The sequence below is a fragment of the Mastacembelus armatus genome, chromosome 18, assembly GCF_900324485.2.
Source record: "Mastacembelus armatus chromosome 18, fMasArm1.2, whole genome shotgun sequence".
In the NCBI taxonomy this organism is placed as follows: Eukaryota; Metazoa; Chordata; class Actinopteri; order Synbranchiformes; family Mastacembelidae; genus Mastacembelus; species Mastacembelus armatus.
The window spans coordinates 17,718,075-17,734,072 of record NC_046650.1 but is presented as its reverse complement, the minus strand read 5'-3'; the positions used below and the strand labels follow the sequence as shown (position 1 = coordinate 17,734,072).

The 15,998-nt window shown below is 44.2% G+C and overlaps 1 protein-coding gene across 1 annotated transcript in view; it reads right to left on the bottom strand.

Annotated features, from left to right (window-relative positions):
* Window positions 1–592: 592 nt before the first annotated feature.
* The window catches only part of LOC113125486 (uncharacterized), a 50,200-nt gene continuing 34,794 nt past the window's right edge, over window positions 593–15,998 (bottom strand). The window contains exons 3-9 of the mRNA XM_026298975.2: window positions 3,814–4,152; window positions 3,599–3,712; window positions 2,781–3,023; window positions 2,685–2,732; window positions 1,894–2,217; window positions 1,699–1,712; window positions 593–616 (exon numbers count right to left, since the gene is read on the bottom strand). Coding sequence (XP_026154760.1) covers window positions 593–616; window positions 1,699–1,712; window positions 1,894–2,217; window positions 2,685–2,732; window positions 2,781–3,023; window positions 3,599–3,712; window positions 3,814–4,152 — 1,106 coding nt within the window. The remainder of the gene's footprint in view (window positions 617–1,698; window positions 1,713–1,893; window positions 2,218–2,684; window positions 2,733–2,780; window positions 3,024–3,598; window positions 3,713–3,813; window positions 4,153–15,998) is intronic.

Here is a 15,998-nt window from a genome sequence, read left to right as displayed (position 1 = left end):
GACCTTTGACCTCAAGTTTTACTTCTTTCTCCATCAGGACTCTTCCCTCCCTGTAGACTCTGCAGGTGAAGGTTCCTCTGTCTCTGCCTGTTGGATGTTCAGGGTCAGACTGAGGTCTCCAGTTCTCATGCAGGTCTTTTTTCATCTCTGTTCGTTTCTGTAAAACTCGTCCTGTTCTTCAGGTCGGTCAGAGCCGTCCTGATACACATGGACCTTCCTGTAGATCCAGTTCATCCACTCCACTCTGACGTCTTCAGGCAGGTCAGCTGTGGTTATGAAGGGCAGCTGGACAGGACTCCGCCCCTGATTCCACCTCCACCTGTGGGACTGAGAGGGAACAACAGACACAACATGAGCTGGGACAGACCAGCAGCAGCAGCACTGACACATTTTCTTTGACTGTATGAAGTGAAATATTTGTAGTGGAAACAGGTCTGACTGGTTCCAGTCTGGAATCTGCCCCATTGGTCCATTTAACAGAGACAGAGTCTGTGGGTGTTGAACAACCAACAGCACAACTCCCTGTTTCTTCACTAACTTAGTTCATTGTCAATGTCCAGATCAAACCTTTATTTACTGGCCTGACTGAGGATTAGTGGCCCATGATGGGACTCCACTAACGGGAGGACAAACTGCACATTTCCATGTTTCTATGTCATTGGTTGTTGACGTTTCCTTTGAGACACAAATGAACAAGGACAAAGAATGATGGTCTGATTAGATTTTCAAATCCAAAGACAAGAAGAAATAATGGAAGCACCTGTGATCTCTCTAGTATCCACACATGGAGCTTTTAACCCTGACAGAGCGGATTAGACTGGGTCAACAGATTTTCTCCTCTAGATCCAGGACTGAAGACTGGGACAGTTAGCTGAGCATAAAGACTGACCTTTGACTTTCAGCTGCATCTCTTTCTCCATCAGGACTCTTCCCTCCCTGCTGTAGACTCTGCAGGTGAAGAATCCTCTGACTGTTGGATGTTTCAGGGTCAGACTGAGGTCTCCAGGTCTCAGCAGGTCTTTCTTCATCTCTGTTCTGGTTCTGTAAAACTCGTCCTGTTCTTCAGGTCGGTCAGAGCCGTCCTGATACACATGGACCTTCCTGTTGTTCCAGTCCTTCCACTCCACTGTGACGTCTTCAGGCAGATCAGCTGTGGTTATGAAGGGCAGCTGGACAGACTCCGCCCCTGATTCCACCTCCACCTGTGGGACTGAGAGGACAACAGACACAACATGAGCTGGACAGACAGCAGCAGGCAGCTGTGATCTCTCTCTGATCCACACATGGAGCTTTTTAAACCCTGACAGAGCGGATTGGACTGGGTCTAACAGAATTTCTCCTCTAGATCCAGGACTGAAGACTGGGACAGTTAGCTGAGCATAAAGACTGACCTTTGACTTTCAGCTGCATCTGTCTCACCATCAGGACTCTTCCCTCCCTGCTGTAGACTCTGCAGGTGAAGAATTCTCTGACTGTTGGATGTTTCAGGGTCAGACTGAGGTCTCCAGTTCTCAGCAGGTCTTTCTTCATCTCTGTGCTGTTTCTGTAAAACTCGTCCTGTTCTTCAGGTCGGTCAGAGCTGTCCTGATACACATGGACCTTCCTGTTGTCCCAGTCCTTCCACTCCACTGTGACGTCTTCAGGCAGGTCAGCTCTGGTTATGAAGGGAAGCTGGACAGACTCCACCCCTGATTCCACCTCCATCTGTGGGACTGAGAGGACAACAGACACTACATGAGCTGGATAGACAGCAGCTGGCGACTGTGATCTCTCTCTGATCCACACATGGAGCTTTTTAAACCCTGACAGAGCGGATTGGACTGGGTCTAACAGAATTTCTCCTCTAGATCCAGGACTGAAGACTGGGACAGTTAGCTTAGCATAAAGACTGACCTTTGACTTTCAGCTGCACCTGTTTCACCATCAGGACTCTTCCCTCCCTGTAGACTCTGCAGGTGAAAGTGTTTGTGTCTCTGACTGTTGGATGTTTCAGGGTCAGACTGAAGTCTCTAGTTGTCAGCAGGTGTTTCTTCATCTCTGTTCTGTTTCTGTAAAACTCGTCCTGTTCTTCAGGTTGGTCAGAGCCGTCCTGATACACATGGACCTTCCTGTTGTCCCAGTCCTTCCACTCCACTGTGATGTCTCCAGGCAGGTCAGCTGTGGTTATGAAGGGCAGCTGGACAGACGGCGCCCCTGATATCATCTCCACCTGTGGGACTGAGAGGACAACAGACACAACATGAGCTGGACAGACAGCAGCAGCAGCACTAACACATTTTCTTTGACTGTATGAAGTGAAATATTTGTAGTGGAAACAGGTCTGACTGGTTCCAGTCTGAAATCTGTCCCATTGGTCCATTTAACAGAGACAGAGTCTGTGGTGTGTGAACAACCAACAGCACAACTCCCTGTTTCTTCACTAACTTAGTGTCATTGTCAAATGTCCAGATCAAACCTTTATTTACTGGCTCTGACTGAGGATTAGTGGCCCATGATGGGACTCCACTAACTGGGAGGACAAACTGCACATTTCCATGTTTCTATGTCATTTTGGTTTGTTGACGTTTCCTTTGAGACACAAATGAACAAGGACAAAGAAATGATGCTGTTTTGATTCACTGTTTTTGTGCCTGATGATCAATGTAATAGAAACAGTTAGCTTAGCCTTAAGACCTTTAACCGACCTTTGACCCAGAGCTTCATTTGTTTCTCCATCAGGACTCTTCCCTCCCTGTAGACTCTGCAGGTGAAGGTGCCTGTGTCTCTGACTGATGGATGTTTCAGGGTCAGACTGAGGTCTCCAGTTCTCAGCAGGTCTTTCTTCATCTCTGTTCTGTTTCTGTAAAACTCGTGCTGTTCTTCAGGTCGGTCAGAGCCGTTCTGATACACATGGACCTTCCTGTTGTCCTTGTCCGTCCACTCCACTATGGAGACTTGAAGCAGGTTAAGTAAAGCGCTGCAGGGCAGCTGGACAGACTCCGCCCCTGAGTCCACCTCCACCATGGAGGTGGACCTCTCAGCTACTGAAAGGACAACAGACACAACATGAGCTGGACAGACAGCAGCAGGACTGACAGGAACAGCAGCTCCCTGTTCCATCCTTCTCTAACAGAAACCAATGGAAACTAGTTTGTGAATGAAGACATGTTTCATTGTTCCTGACATTTGGAGCAGTTCCCACAGAACGAGTCAGGAACCAATCAGATGAATGAATCAGTAACAGTGTTCCTGAAGAACTGACTCAGGGACTGTGCAGTCCATGATGACAAAGGAGTGAGACCAGACTCTGAGACTCTGTTAGTGAGATTATTGGGAAACTACAGTTACAGACAAAATCCAACAATTACACAGCTGGATAGAAAAGGTCAGAAACAACAAGAACATGTTTGTTGTCTGGTCCCATTGGACTAGAACTGGACTAATGACTGCAGTGTTACTGAAGTCCAGGTTTCAGTCCTGATTGAGGATCATCAGCAGCTACTTATTAGAGACTGATTCATTCTCTGTTTGGTCCTGAAATGAGCTGAGACACAGTCAGGGATCAACTACAGGAAACATGGTAACCAACAGCATTATGGGTAATGTAGTAGTGACATACCTGTCCTGAAGTAGTAACAATATATGAAAAGACCCACAGCGACAGCAAGAACCACAAGAACCACAAGAACCACAGACACAGCAACAAGACCTTTGGCCCAGGGTGGAAATGGATCTGTGGAGAACAGAAACAAAGAAGAACATGACCTCTGACCTCTGACTTGTACCTACAGCTGTGACCTCTGACCTGTACCTACAGCAGGTGTTGGTGCTGACCTTTGACCTGCAGCTCCACATCTGCCAGTCTTCGTTCGTTTCCAAACGCTGTGATGGTGCAGGTGTAGGTGCCGCTGTCAGAGAGGTGGGGTTTTCTCAGAGTGAGGCTCAGGTCTCCAGTGTCCAGAGCGTCAGGTTTCATCGACGTTCGGTCTCTGTAACGCTGGTTTTGGTTTTTGAGGTCATCACCTTCTGGGCCGCGCTGGTGGATGGTTGAAGGTGTGAGGTCGTAGCGGCTCCACACCACTATGGGACGCAGAGGTACATAAGAGATCTGACAGGGCAGCAGGACTGACTCCGCCCCCTCATACACCTCTACACCAAAGGCATGCTGGGAAACTGTGAGGACACAGAGACAGAAACGTGCATCAGTGGTTCAAACTGGACTCAGATGTTGTTGCTGACTAACACTTCTTGATAATGTTTGTTTCCTGCCTCCAGTGGTGTCTTTAGGCATAATCAAGCATATTTTGAGCACAGCCCTGAAAATATTTGGTCCTGTCAAAGGTTCACACTAACAGTAAGTTAACCCTAAGGTCACGGACTGATTTTAGAGCTAGGCAGAACTAATTACAGCATGGAGAGAGGGTTAGTAATTTAGTGACGGACATGAAGGACAAAGCAGGAGAAGCAGGTGGAAACTTCACTGACTTGCAGTCATAAAAGCATAAAACGTTCTGGTGTGAACACCTGGCCTCCTGGATATTTCAAGAAAAGGAATGTAAAATGAAACAATTAGCACATTACAGTGTGTAGGAAATGACGTTGATGGTCAAAAAATGAAATGATTGCAGACATAACGTCTGGCTTCAACACAAACCACTGATACATTTTCTGCTGAATGCAAGTCGTCCCCTAAGTTACACACACTGCTGTAAATTAAACCAGTGAAACCTTTTGCCTCCCTTGGCAAATATTGTGTGGCCACAGATGATGGACAGGCTCTTATTTCTTACAAATTAAAACTTTGGAAAGAGGGAAGATAAATGTCTATGTATCGACATATCTCTATTTAAACTCTGATCTGGTTCCCTGGTTCACATTAGACACAAACACTGTGTGAAACTACCAGTTACCAAGTGAAGTTTCATGACATTTGGTCTCATGTTCAGTGTTTATTAAGAAGGAATTTCATTGATATTGTTTGTCTTTTTCCTTTAGAGCTTCAGCTTCACAGGTTGGTCCTGTTGGATTTCTTTGATCTACTGTGGGTCCAGATTTGTGCTGTTGGTTCTGTTTCCTGTTGGTCACTGATTTACTGTAGATTTGCTCTTTTTGATCCACTGGACAAGTTCACATCTCATCACGCAAAGTTAATATAGTTCTTCCATGACCTGCAGTGACCTGGGGACTGTCTATGATTGATGGTCATGATGCAAAGACGCAGCTTATTTCTGTCAGTCTGTCATGGTTGAAGTTGTGTCTTCTAGTCTGGATTTGAGAGGAGATGAGGTTTCTTCATTTTTAGGCCTGAATGATTTGAATATTGGTCAACATGAAAGTATTTGATAAGAACACAGATATTTGGTCCTTTTTCTTCTCAGTCCTTTGGCCTGTGAATCAGACCATCATGGTGGAGATTCTCAGTCATCCAGGTGAAGTTATCTACAGTATTTTAGGTTGAAACATTTCATTACTCATTCAGGTAGCTTCATCACTCTAAGGGAAAGCTGGTATGAAATCTCAAATTTATCCTTTGGGTTGGTTTTACTCCACCCCTAGCCCAAATAGGCTCATTTTGTGAACTCTGTCCAAAATATGAACATCACTGTTTTGAAAAGAGTGTCCTGTTTCCTCTAAATGGAGGTGCACAGCTGACTGTGGTCCTGAGGAGCTGCTCCTCCTGTGCTGGACCATCCTCCTTGTAACTGGTTGTTTGGTTTCTCCAATGTAGAGTTCTGAGCTTTCTTCCTTACACTGGACAGCAAAGACCATGTGATGGCCGCCCCGTGGCCACCCACAGCTGAGACTAATGTCGGTAATCCTCAAGCACTACACATCTGAGTTTCTTTAGTTTAAGTTAATTTCAATGTATTTTATATTAGTTTACAGATTACACAAATAAATCACACATTTTGTTTCACAATATATTTATTTTGCATCTGGACAATACATTGTCTTCCATCTGTAGCGTGCACAGTTAGGAAATTTTTGTACAGTCACATTTTAATTTAGTTACTTTTAAGCATATTTTCTAATCATTATTTCTTTGAGTTACCAGTGCTGGGATGCCGATGGTGGTTGGTGCTGCCCCTGGAGGGATGTTCTGGCAGGCCTCAGGCAAAGGATGGACTCCAGGAAATAAAACACTTAAATAGAGGTAGGGGCCAATTGGACTGTACTATGTGCTGGCCACCTTGTAGGGGAAGTTGGGAAATTTGTTTGGAGGTTTTGTTTATTTGTAAAAGTTATGTTAGAAGTTTTAGATATTTGTTGGGTTAATATTTCATTGGTGATATTGGGATTGAGATTAATTTAATATTTATTTTAATATTAATTTCTTTGTTATCCCCCTGTGTGTGTTAAGTGGTCTGATCAGCCACTATATATGTCTCCTTCTGTGTTCAGTCTGTGGGTCACTTTCTCTTTAGTTAGTTTGCACAGTGGTGTCCTTTTTTTAAACTGATTTAGCCTGAGTTCAGTTTGGTTTCTTTGACTGGTTTTAAGAGCTCATGCTATGATTATAAAGTTAAGTTGTTGTCTATTTCTTTTTGGGGAAATAAAAACCCATTTTTTTCAGATATTTTTGTCTGTGTCCTCGTCTGTGCCGGCTCGGTCCCTTACAGACCACATGGCTGTTCTTTTGCTTTTGTGTCCAGTCTTTATGGGGAACCAGTCTCTGTCTTGTGTTGGTAGGTTTGAAATGAACTGGTATCTGATGCTTCCCAAAAATCCTTTTAAACCTCTGTGTGGGTTCCCTCAGGGGTCCATCTCAGGGCCCCTTTAGTTAAATCTTTACATGTTTCCTTTAGGCCAGTTAATACACAGCAATAATGTGTCCTACCATAACTATGCAGATGACACTCAGATTTACATTTCACTCACAGCAGGTGAATATGGACCAGTGGATTCACTGTGCAGCTGTATTGAACAGATCACTGTGTGGATGAAAAACAACTCTCTCCAAATAAACAGAGACAAGACTGAAATAATCATCTTTGGGCCACAGAAACAAAGAGAAAGTGTCAGCAGTCACCTCGAGTCTCTTTCTGTAAAATCTAAATATCAAGTTAGAAATCTAGGGGTAATCGTGGACTCAGACTTGAACTTTAACAGCCACATTAAATCAATAACATCATCACCATTTTACCATCTCAAAAACATCAGAATCAAAGGGATCAGGTCTAAACCAGACTTGGAGAGACTCATCCATGCTTTTATCTCCAGCAGGTTAGATTACTATAACTGCTCACAGGGGTCTCAAAAAGAGCTGTAGGGAGGTGCAGTACATTCAGAGCACTGCTGCATGTGTCCTGACTAGAAACAGGAAGTACAACCAAATTACTCCTGTTCTCAGATCTCTGCACTGGCTTCCTGTCTCTCAGAGAATAGCCTTTAAAACAGCACTGCTTGTGTATAAGTCTCTTCATGGCTCAGCACCACATTACATCTCTGACATGTTGATGCCATATGAACCATCTCGAACTCTGAGAACATCAGGGACAGGCCTTCTGCTCGTGCCCAGAGTCAAGACTAAACAGGGAGAAGCAGCGTTCCAGTTTTATGCAGCTAAAACCTTGAATAGTCTCCTGATGATGTTAGACAAGCCTCATCTCTGACAATGTTTAAGTCCAAGCTAAAAACTTCTTGTTATCTCTGTATATGACAGTTGAAAGTTTTGTATCTGCACTGATTGTCCTTTTATTTCATTTGATGTTTCCATCTACTGCATTTATGTGAAGCCACCATCATGGTGCAGTTACAGCGAGGATGAAACAGCAAAGAGCTGAAGTGTTGTTGAATCAGATCAGAGGGAGGAAGGTGGTCTTACCGGGCACCAGGATCCCAAACACCACCAACATCTTCATCTTCACTAAAGGCTCCAACAAACACAAAGTCCCCGTGAAGCTGCTTCTTCCTAAACTGCGTTCAGATTCAAAAACAGCTACAGGACGCGTTGACAGCAGCTGCCACTTCCTCAAAGTGTCAGGACACTTTCTCTTCCTCTTTCAGCTCCATGAAGCTTCTCAGGTGCTGCAACAGAGGAAAGCGCCTGCAGCAGCTGGTGCACTGAGTTCCACACTGAGTTGGTATTGTTGTCCTACCAATCGGCTTTAAAAGAGTTTAATAAAGTTCTGATAAAGTTCCTTTTGGGTTTGGATCATGATGATGTTGCCTGTGCAGCTGCTCTGAAAACCGCATTCAAATCTTCTGTCTTGAGTTCATGAGGAAGTAACATGTCCAGGTGTTTCCAGGCTGCAGATGTTGAGGAGAAACTGTCTGTGATCATGTTCAAATAGCAGCATCCTCATTTTAAAAATGGGTCCAAATCTTAGATGTTCTATGTTGTTGATGCCAAATGGACCTGAAGATATTTCCATGTCAGAGCTGATCAGAGTCTCAGGATGTGAGTATTGACTGTTGTTGCTAAAGCAAAATCAAATTGTCAGATTTCTGAATGGAGTTTGGTGAAGTTCTGTCTGTATAAGGAGGAGCAGGGTGCTGTGTCTGTGGTGAATCCTGGAACTTTTCCTCAGACTCACATGAAACTTTTCACACCAGGAAAATAAAGTTTTGTTTGTGTCGGCACTAAAGGCTCCACAGTATAAAGAGATTTAAAGTAACCAAGTACATTTACTCTAGTACTGGTAGTACTTTTTATTCCACTTCCAGCACCACTGTATAAAGCTGTGGAGAGGACTCATACTGTAGTTTTACTGCATGTACTGAGACAGTACACAGAAATACCACAGTACTTCCAGACTTTGTACAGTGTTTGGACCTTTATTCAAACTGTTCAGAGTCACAGAGAAACAGGAAGACAGCTCAGAAGTGATGCTCAGTGGTGACCGCCATGACATCATCAAAGTCCTCAGCCAATCGCTGCTCAGCCTGGACGGGTGCTGCTGTCACCATGGGGACAGGCAGGTCACTTCCTGTCAAAGGAGACAATCATAAAATGGGCTGGACATAATCAGGGACATGAGACAGTGGAGGGATTGATTGATTGGTTGGTTGATTGATTGATTTAGAGTGTTACCTGTGGGTCTGTGTCGATACAGAGACACCATGAGGACAGTGGAGATGACGTATGGACAGAACACCACCAGGTAACGGACCACTGTGAACACCTGCAGGAGGGGGGCGGGGTCTGGGGTCAGTGCTGTGGTTGTAGGTGTTCCTGCAGACAGAAGCCCACCTGGTCAGGTGAACATGAGCCTGAAATCAGAGTGTCAATCAAAATGAAGCTGCTGACCTGTGACAGAGATCCAGCTGGGTGGAGACTCTCCATGGCCCCTGATGTTACACCTGTAGACGCCTTCATCGGCCTTGGAAACATGGAGGATGGTCACGTGACCCGTAGGCCGATCGATGACGAGGGAGCCGTGTTTATAGAAATCAGCCGGGAGGTCGGAGGATGTCTGGGTTCTACAGATCAGGGTGATGTTTTCTCCCTCCATCACAGGGAGGACAGGACTCTGCAGGATCACTGCTCCACCTCAACACAGAGACAAACTACAGCATTTCATCCATTTCCACACAGCTTCATCAATACTAACTCCACAGGCTCATCTTACCACTGACAGTGATGTTGATGCTCTGACTGGTTGCTCCCTCTCTGGACTCACACCAGTAAACTCCACTGTCCCACAGTAGGACACCACTGAAGTTACAGGAAGAACCAGCTGTTGTTCCCCAGTCAGGTCCACACTGAGTCCTGGTTTCTCTGGTTGTGTTCCTCCTCAGGGTCCATCCAGCAGAGCTGTCGTCCTCCTCACAGCTCAGAGAAAGAGTCTCCTTCAAAAACCTGGGAGCTGCTGGGACTCAGAGTCAGACGAGCTGTGCGAAACAATTCAAGGAGAAGAGAGGGGAGCTCAGTGCACTGATGAAGAGTTCTCAGGCAGTCTAGGCCTATAGCAACATAACTAACAGGAGGATGGTTCAGGGTCACCTGAACAGAGGATGATATATGTGAAACAGAAGAAAGAATCCTCCAAATCTCCTCCTGAGTGTTGTGTTTCAGTGCCATTAGCTGAAGCTCGTTGTGTTTGTCTTGTGACTTTGATGAAACTCTGATCCCATTTCTGACCAGTTAATGTAGAAAACCATTTCCAAAAGGCTCAGTGACTTTTTATTGCTGTGAATCTGCAGCTCTAAGAGTCCCAACATGAAGATGTCCTTGTAGATGAAGACTCTCCTCCCACATATATAAGAGTCAGCAGTTCCTGGGGATTAATAGTTGTCTAATCATTGGCCACTGATGACAACATAGGAGCCCACTGTGCAATAAGACTGGAGCATATTTCCATATCTCAACATGTTTGTCAAATATAGGAATAAAAAGATGCATCGTGTTGTTCAGAGAAAATATGGCTGCAGTCACTGTTCATTCCTTGTTTCCTGTTCCTGTATTTACCCCAGTGACTGACAGAACTGGGTGTTTGTTTCTAATTTCCTGTTTCCTCATTAATGCAAACTGAACATCTCCTCCACACTGACTATGTTGGTGGTGCAGCAGCAGCAGGAACATGTGAAAGAATGAATAGTACATTATTACTGAGAGTGTATCACACAGCTGAGGGGTCATATTGATGAACTGATCATCACCTGAGGCTGCATATTTACAGCATGAACAACATGTTTCCTTGGTAAATGGGACCAGTGATTCTATAGAGTCAGCTTCAAACTGGGACAGGAAAAGTTCACTGACCTTGGTCTGTTGTGCAGCTCAGCAACGACATCAGGGCTGCAGAGACATGAGGGTGGTCAGTGTGAGGTTTAACAGAAAACAGAGTGAACACAGAGGGTGTGTGTATGGGCTGAAGGTCTGAAGGTCTGAGGGTCTGAAGGTCTGAAGGAATGAAGGTCTTAAGGTCTTAAGGTCTTAAGGTCTTCAGGTCTTCAGGTCTTCAGGTCTCAAGGTCTCAAGGTCTCAAGGTCTGAAGGTCTTAAGGTCTGAGGGTCTGAAGTTAACCCTGGAGAACCCAGGAAGTGACTGCTTTAAGTTCTCTGAACACCAAAATATCCACTTTTTCAATTTTAACCCTTTATTCCCTTTTTTAGGATTTAGGAAAGAACCAAAGGGTCATTTTTGACCCATCATTGTTTGAACTAGCTCAGAGTCACTAATTTATTCAAAAATAATATTAAACATACTTCTATGCATTCTGCAAACTACTGCTGAATAGATTAACAAAATAAATCAATTTTACCAACCGCTGGTTTGCTGAGAAGACGATTTTGTTTGTGTAGGTTTCCAGCTCAACAAAACAGCTTGTGGTCAGCCATCTTGTCACTACTACTCTGGCTCATGTTAGCTCAATATTCATCCACTAGGTATCGCTATGCAGGGGTCAGAAGTGGCACTCTGGGCTTTTGAAGTTAAAATTGACAGTTTTTTAATTAGCAGCAATTAATAGCGGCCAAATTTGACCCCGTGGGTTCTCCAGGGTTAAGGTCTGAAGGTATGAAGGTCTTAAGGTACCGTTTACCGACCGTCACTTATTGATTTATTACTTTTAGGGACCGTCACTTATTGATTTATTACTTTTAGGGACGTCACTTATTGATTTATTACTTTTAGGGACCGTCACTTATTGATTTTTTACTTTTAGGGACCGTCACTTATTGATTTATTACTTTTAGGGACCGTCACTTATTGATTTTTTACTTTTAGGGACCATCACTTATTGATTTATTACGTTTAGGGACCATCACTTATTGATTTATTACTTTTAGGGACGTCACTTATTGATTTATTTCTTTTAGGGACCGTCACTTATTGATTTTTTACTTTTAGGGACCGTCACTTATTGATTTACTACTTTTAGGGACGTCACTTATTGATTTATTTCTTTTAGGGACCGTCACTTATTGATTTATTACGTTTAGGGACCATCACTTATTGATTTATTACTTTTAGGGACGTCACTTATTGATTTATTTCTTTTAGGGACCGTCACTTATTGATTTATTACTTTTAGGGACCATCACTTATTGATTTATTACTTTTAGGGACGTCACTTATTGATTTATTTCTTTTAGGGACCGTCACTTATTGATTTACTACTTTTAGGGACGTCACTTATTGATTTATTTCTTTTAGGGACCGTCACTTATTGATTTATTACGTTTAGGGACCATCACTTATTGATTTATTACTTTTAGGGACGTCACTTATTGATTTATTTCTTTTAGGGACCGTCACTTATTGATTTATTACTTTTAGGGACGTCACTTATTGATTTATTTCTTTTAGGGACTGTCAGTCAATAATTCAGTATATGCACACTGAGCAATGACGCACTTCCGCTAAAGTCTCAGCCAGTTCAGTTGCTTCCGCTATCACTCGCCTGCGATAAAACAATATGTGTAGCAAGAAAACATTTAAATATGAGAGAACCGACAGCACAGCACCTGAGCACTGTTGTGTACCTTTGTGTCAAGCCTCAAGTAAGTACAACAAAGCAGTTAGTTGCCACACATTTCCATCCGATGCGGAAATTAGACGAAAATGGCTCGTTAGCCCCCATACCAGAGTTTGTAGCTGTCATTTTCAAAAAGAGGACATCTGCGAGCCAAAGTCCGAGACAGGGTGACGGCTATTAGCCAAAGGAGCTGTTCCAGCATTATTTCAGTGGAACAATTTTACTGCTCCCACTCCAAGGCCGGGGGTATGGGAGAGAAGAGAGCCAGCGCCACTGGGGCCTGCAGTTGTGGATTTAGTCCTCGAGGAAAATATGTCTCTCAGAAAGGAGATCCTCAAACTGAGGGACCAAGTCGAGAAGCTGACCATAAATCAGCGCTTTGGGATTCATCGTTTTGCTGGCTCAGACAAGGACATATGTCTTTTTCACAAGGTAAGATGTCCAACATGCTCAAAGTTAGTCTGGAGGAAGTCTGGAGTGGAGAGAAGTATGTTTGATGCAGGACATGTATGAGAGCTGTAAGACAGTGGTGAGGTGTAGGGGTGACAGAGGAGTTCAAGGTGGAGGTGGGACTGCACCAAGGATCGGCTTTGAGCCCCTTCTTGTTTGCTGTGGTGATGGACAGGCTGACAGATGAGGTTAGACAGGAATCTCCGTGGACCATGATGTTTGCAGATGACATTGTCATCTGTAGTGAGAGCAGAGAGCAGGTGGAGGAAAATCTAGAGAGGTGGAGGTTTGCTCTGGAAAGGAGAGGAATGAAGGTTAGTCGCAGTAAAACAGAGTACATGTGTGTAAATGAGAGGGACTCAAGTAGAACGGTGAGGTTACAGGGAGTAGAGGTGAAGAAGGTGGAGGATTTTAAGGACCTAGGGTCAACAGTCCAGAGCAACGGAGAGTGTGGAAAAGAAGTGAAGAGACGTGTGCAAGCAGGTTGGAACGGGTGGAGGAAAGTGTCAGGTGTGATGTGTGACAAAAGAGTGTCAGCAAGAATGAAAGGAAAGGTGGACAAGACAGTGGTGAGACCAGCAAGGTTGTCTGGTTTAGAGACAGTGGCACTGAGACAAAGACAGGAGGCAGAGCTGGAGGTAGCAGAGCTGAAGATGTTGAGGTTCTCTCTGGGAGTGACGAGGATGGATAGGATCAGGAATGAGGACATCAGAGGGACAGCTCATGTTAGATGGTTTGGAGAAAAAGCCAGGGAAGCCAGATTGAGATGGTTTGGACATGTTCAGAGGAGGGACAGTGAATACATTGGTAAAAGGATGCTGAGGTTAGAGCTGCCAGGAAGGAGGCCTAGAGGAAGACCAAAGAGGAGGTTCTTGGATGTAGTGAAGGAGGACATGAGGTTAGTTGGTGTGGGTGAGGAGGATACAGAGGACAGGGTTAAATGGAGGCAGATGATTGGCTGTGGAGACCCCTGAAGGGAGCAGCCCAGAGGAGAAGAAGAAGGGGTACATGGACTAGATGGACTTTATAAGCATGATTACAGTTTAATGATCTTCAGCTGAGTTTCAATAGTGTGTAAGATCTTGACTGTATATTTAAACATGGTGTTATTGTTGCTAATATAAATACTAATAGTGCTGCACTTTGGCAGGTACAAATAAGTCACAGTGTTTGTGTGTGTGAAAGATGGTGGCTAAGAAAGTTATGTTTGAAGTAATTTCATATTATACAACGATTCTGTCAAGGGCCCGAAGGCTCCTATTCTTTAAACGGACCAAAAACGCTCAGAGGACCGGTACTCAGTGCAGAAGGTTTACTGACAGAACTCAAAAATAAAGAACAAGGGGTGGATAGACGGAACACAAAGGGTTAACAGCAGGACACGGGAACCACACACGAACACAGGCTATGAGGGGGAAATCGGAAAACCTCTACGATCGCACACGCACGGGAACTCAGACACACTCAGGGAACTAGGAAGACCAAGTCACACACTCGCGGGGACGCAGACTCACTCAGGAACTCGGGACGGGGCATCCACCCTGGGCCACACACTCACTCGGGGACACAACAGGGGACGCTACAGACACACACAAAGCTGCCAGGGTCACGCATACAATGGGGACACCGCAGGCAGAGAAAACACAAAACAAGGAACACGGCCTGGGTCACTTACTCAAACACACCAGGCTACAGAGACGCAGACAGAATGCCGACGCAGAACACAGAGGAAAAACTCAACGAAAGGAAACACAGTTACTCACACACACGAGGGTTCCACAGGCGAAAAACAGACACAGCAGAAACAAAAGGGCAGGGGAATGTCTAGTGGAAAAAATGCTGGGGTTTAACTTCACAAGTAAGAAACTCAGGAGAAGGCAATGACCCAGCAATGAACTAAGGGACCTGAAGGGTATTTAAACGAGGGGACAAAACAAGAGACAGGTGAAAACAATTATCATCAAAACAAGGTAACATTCATGAACACAAATTAGATCCTGCTCAGTCCTACAAAATAAAAGTCCTTAACAGGAAGTCCATGGCAGGATCATGACAGATTCATGGTTTGAATATTCATATTTAAAATGTATTCATTTAGATTTGCATCCTGTGACCTGCTTATGAGGTTCTGGGCCTTAATAGAGCCCTCAGTGCCACCTACGGTCACTGTGACACAAGCACAGAGGCACAGAGCCAAGTTCCACTGTGGTAAGTTGTTATTTACATGAATCAGACAATGTAACTTAAAGATCATGGCTCATGGAATTTAAAAGAAATGTAATGTACATTTTCATCTTTTGCACATACCCATTCTCTGCAACCTATTGATGAGATGTTCATGTTTCTCAACTTCCTTGCCCTGGGTTCAAAACAGCGTGACCTTGCTGACCGTTATGGGGTCCACCACTGCCAGTCGGACCATCACAACGTGGAGCAACTTTCTATACGCTCTGCGAGAATATGGATACCAGAGGGGAACATCAGGGCACATCTACCAGCTGAGTTCAAGGACTACGCAGACACGACAGTGATCCTGGACTGCACAGAGCTGAAGTGCCAGTGCACAATTGAATGCATGGATCTTTCTTGCTGGCTTGGGCCTGATAATTATTAAGGTAAGACAACTACCTTTCTTTAGGCTCCTAAAACATTACATATTCCATTCTGGTTTCACACAACAATTATAAAATCAATTTTTATGACCAAGTTTACTTCCTGCTTCTGTAGAGTGTAGACGCACTTCTGCTTGCTCCTGCTTCTGCCAGTTTTACTTTACTTTTATTCCTTTTTACTTCATGCATTCTTACCCAATGATTTTATAATACACTTTTTAACATTATTTTACTCCTTTTTTACCGCATTTGGAATTTTAGTGAGGATTTTATTTTTAATTTTATTTTTGATCAACCTCCGATGACCATGCCTCCCTTCCCTGAGGACGATCACAGCAAACTCCTACAGAAAATCACTATGCTGGAAACTAAAGTGCAAAGGTTAGAGATGTACGTGGAGATAAATGGACTATCTGGGAAAGAGGACACTACTCTACCACTCTACCATAGTAGCAGACAAGAGCATGCTAGTATACAGATAACTAGCACTAACAAGACCGAGCAACAGGAGGGTTGTGTCCGGGTAAATAAAACT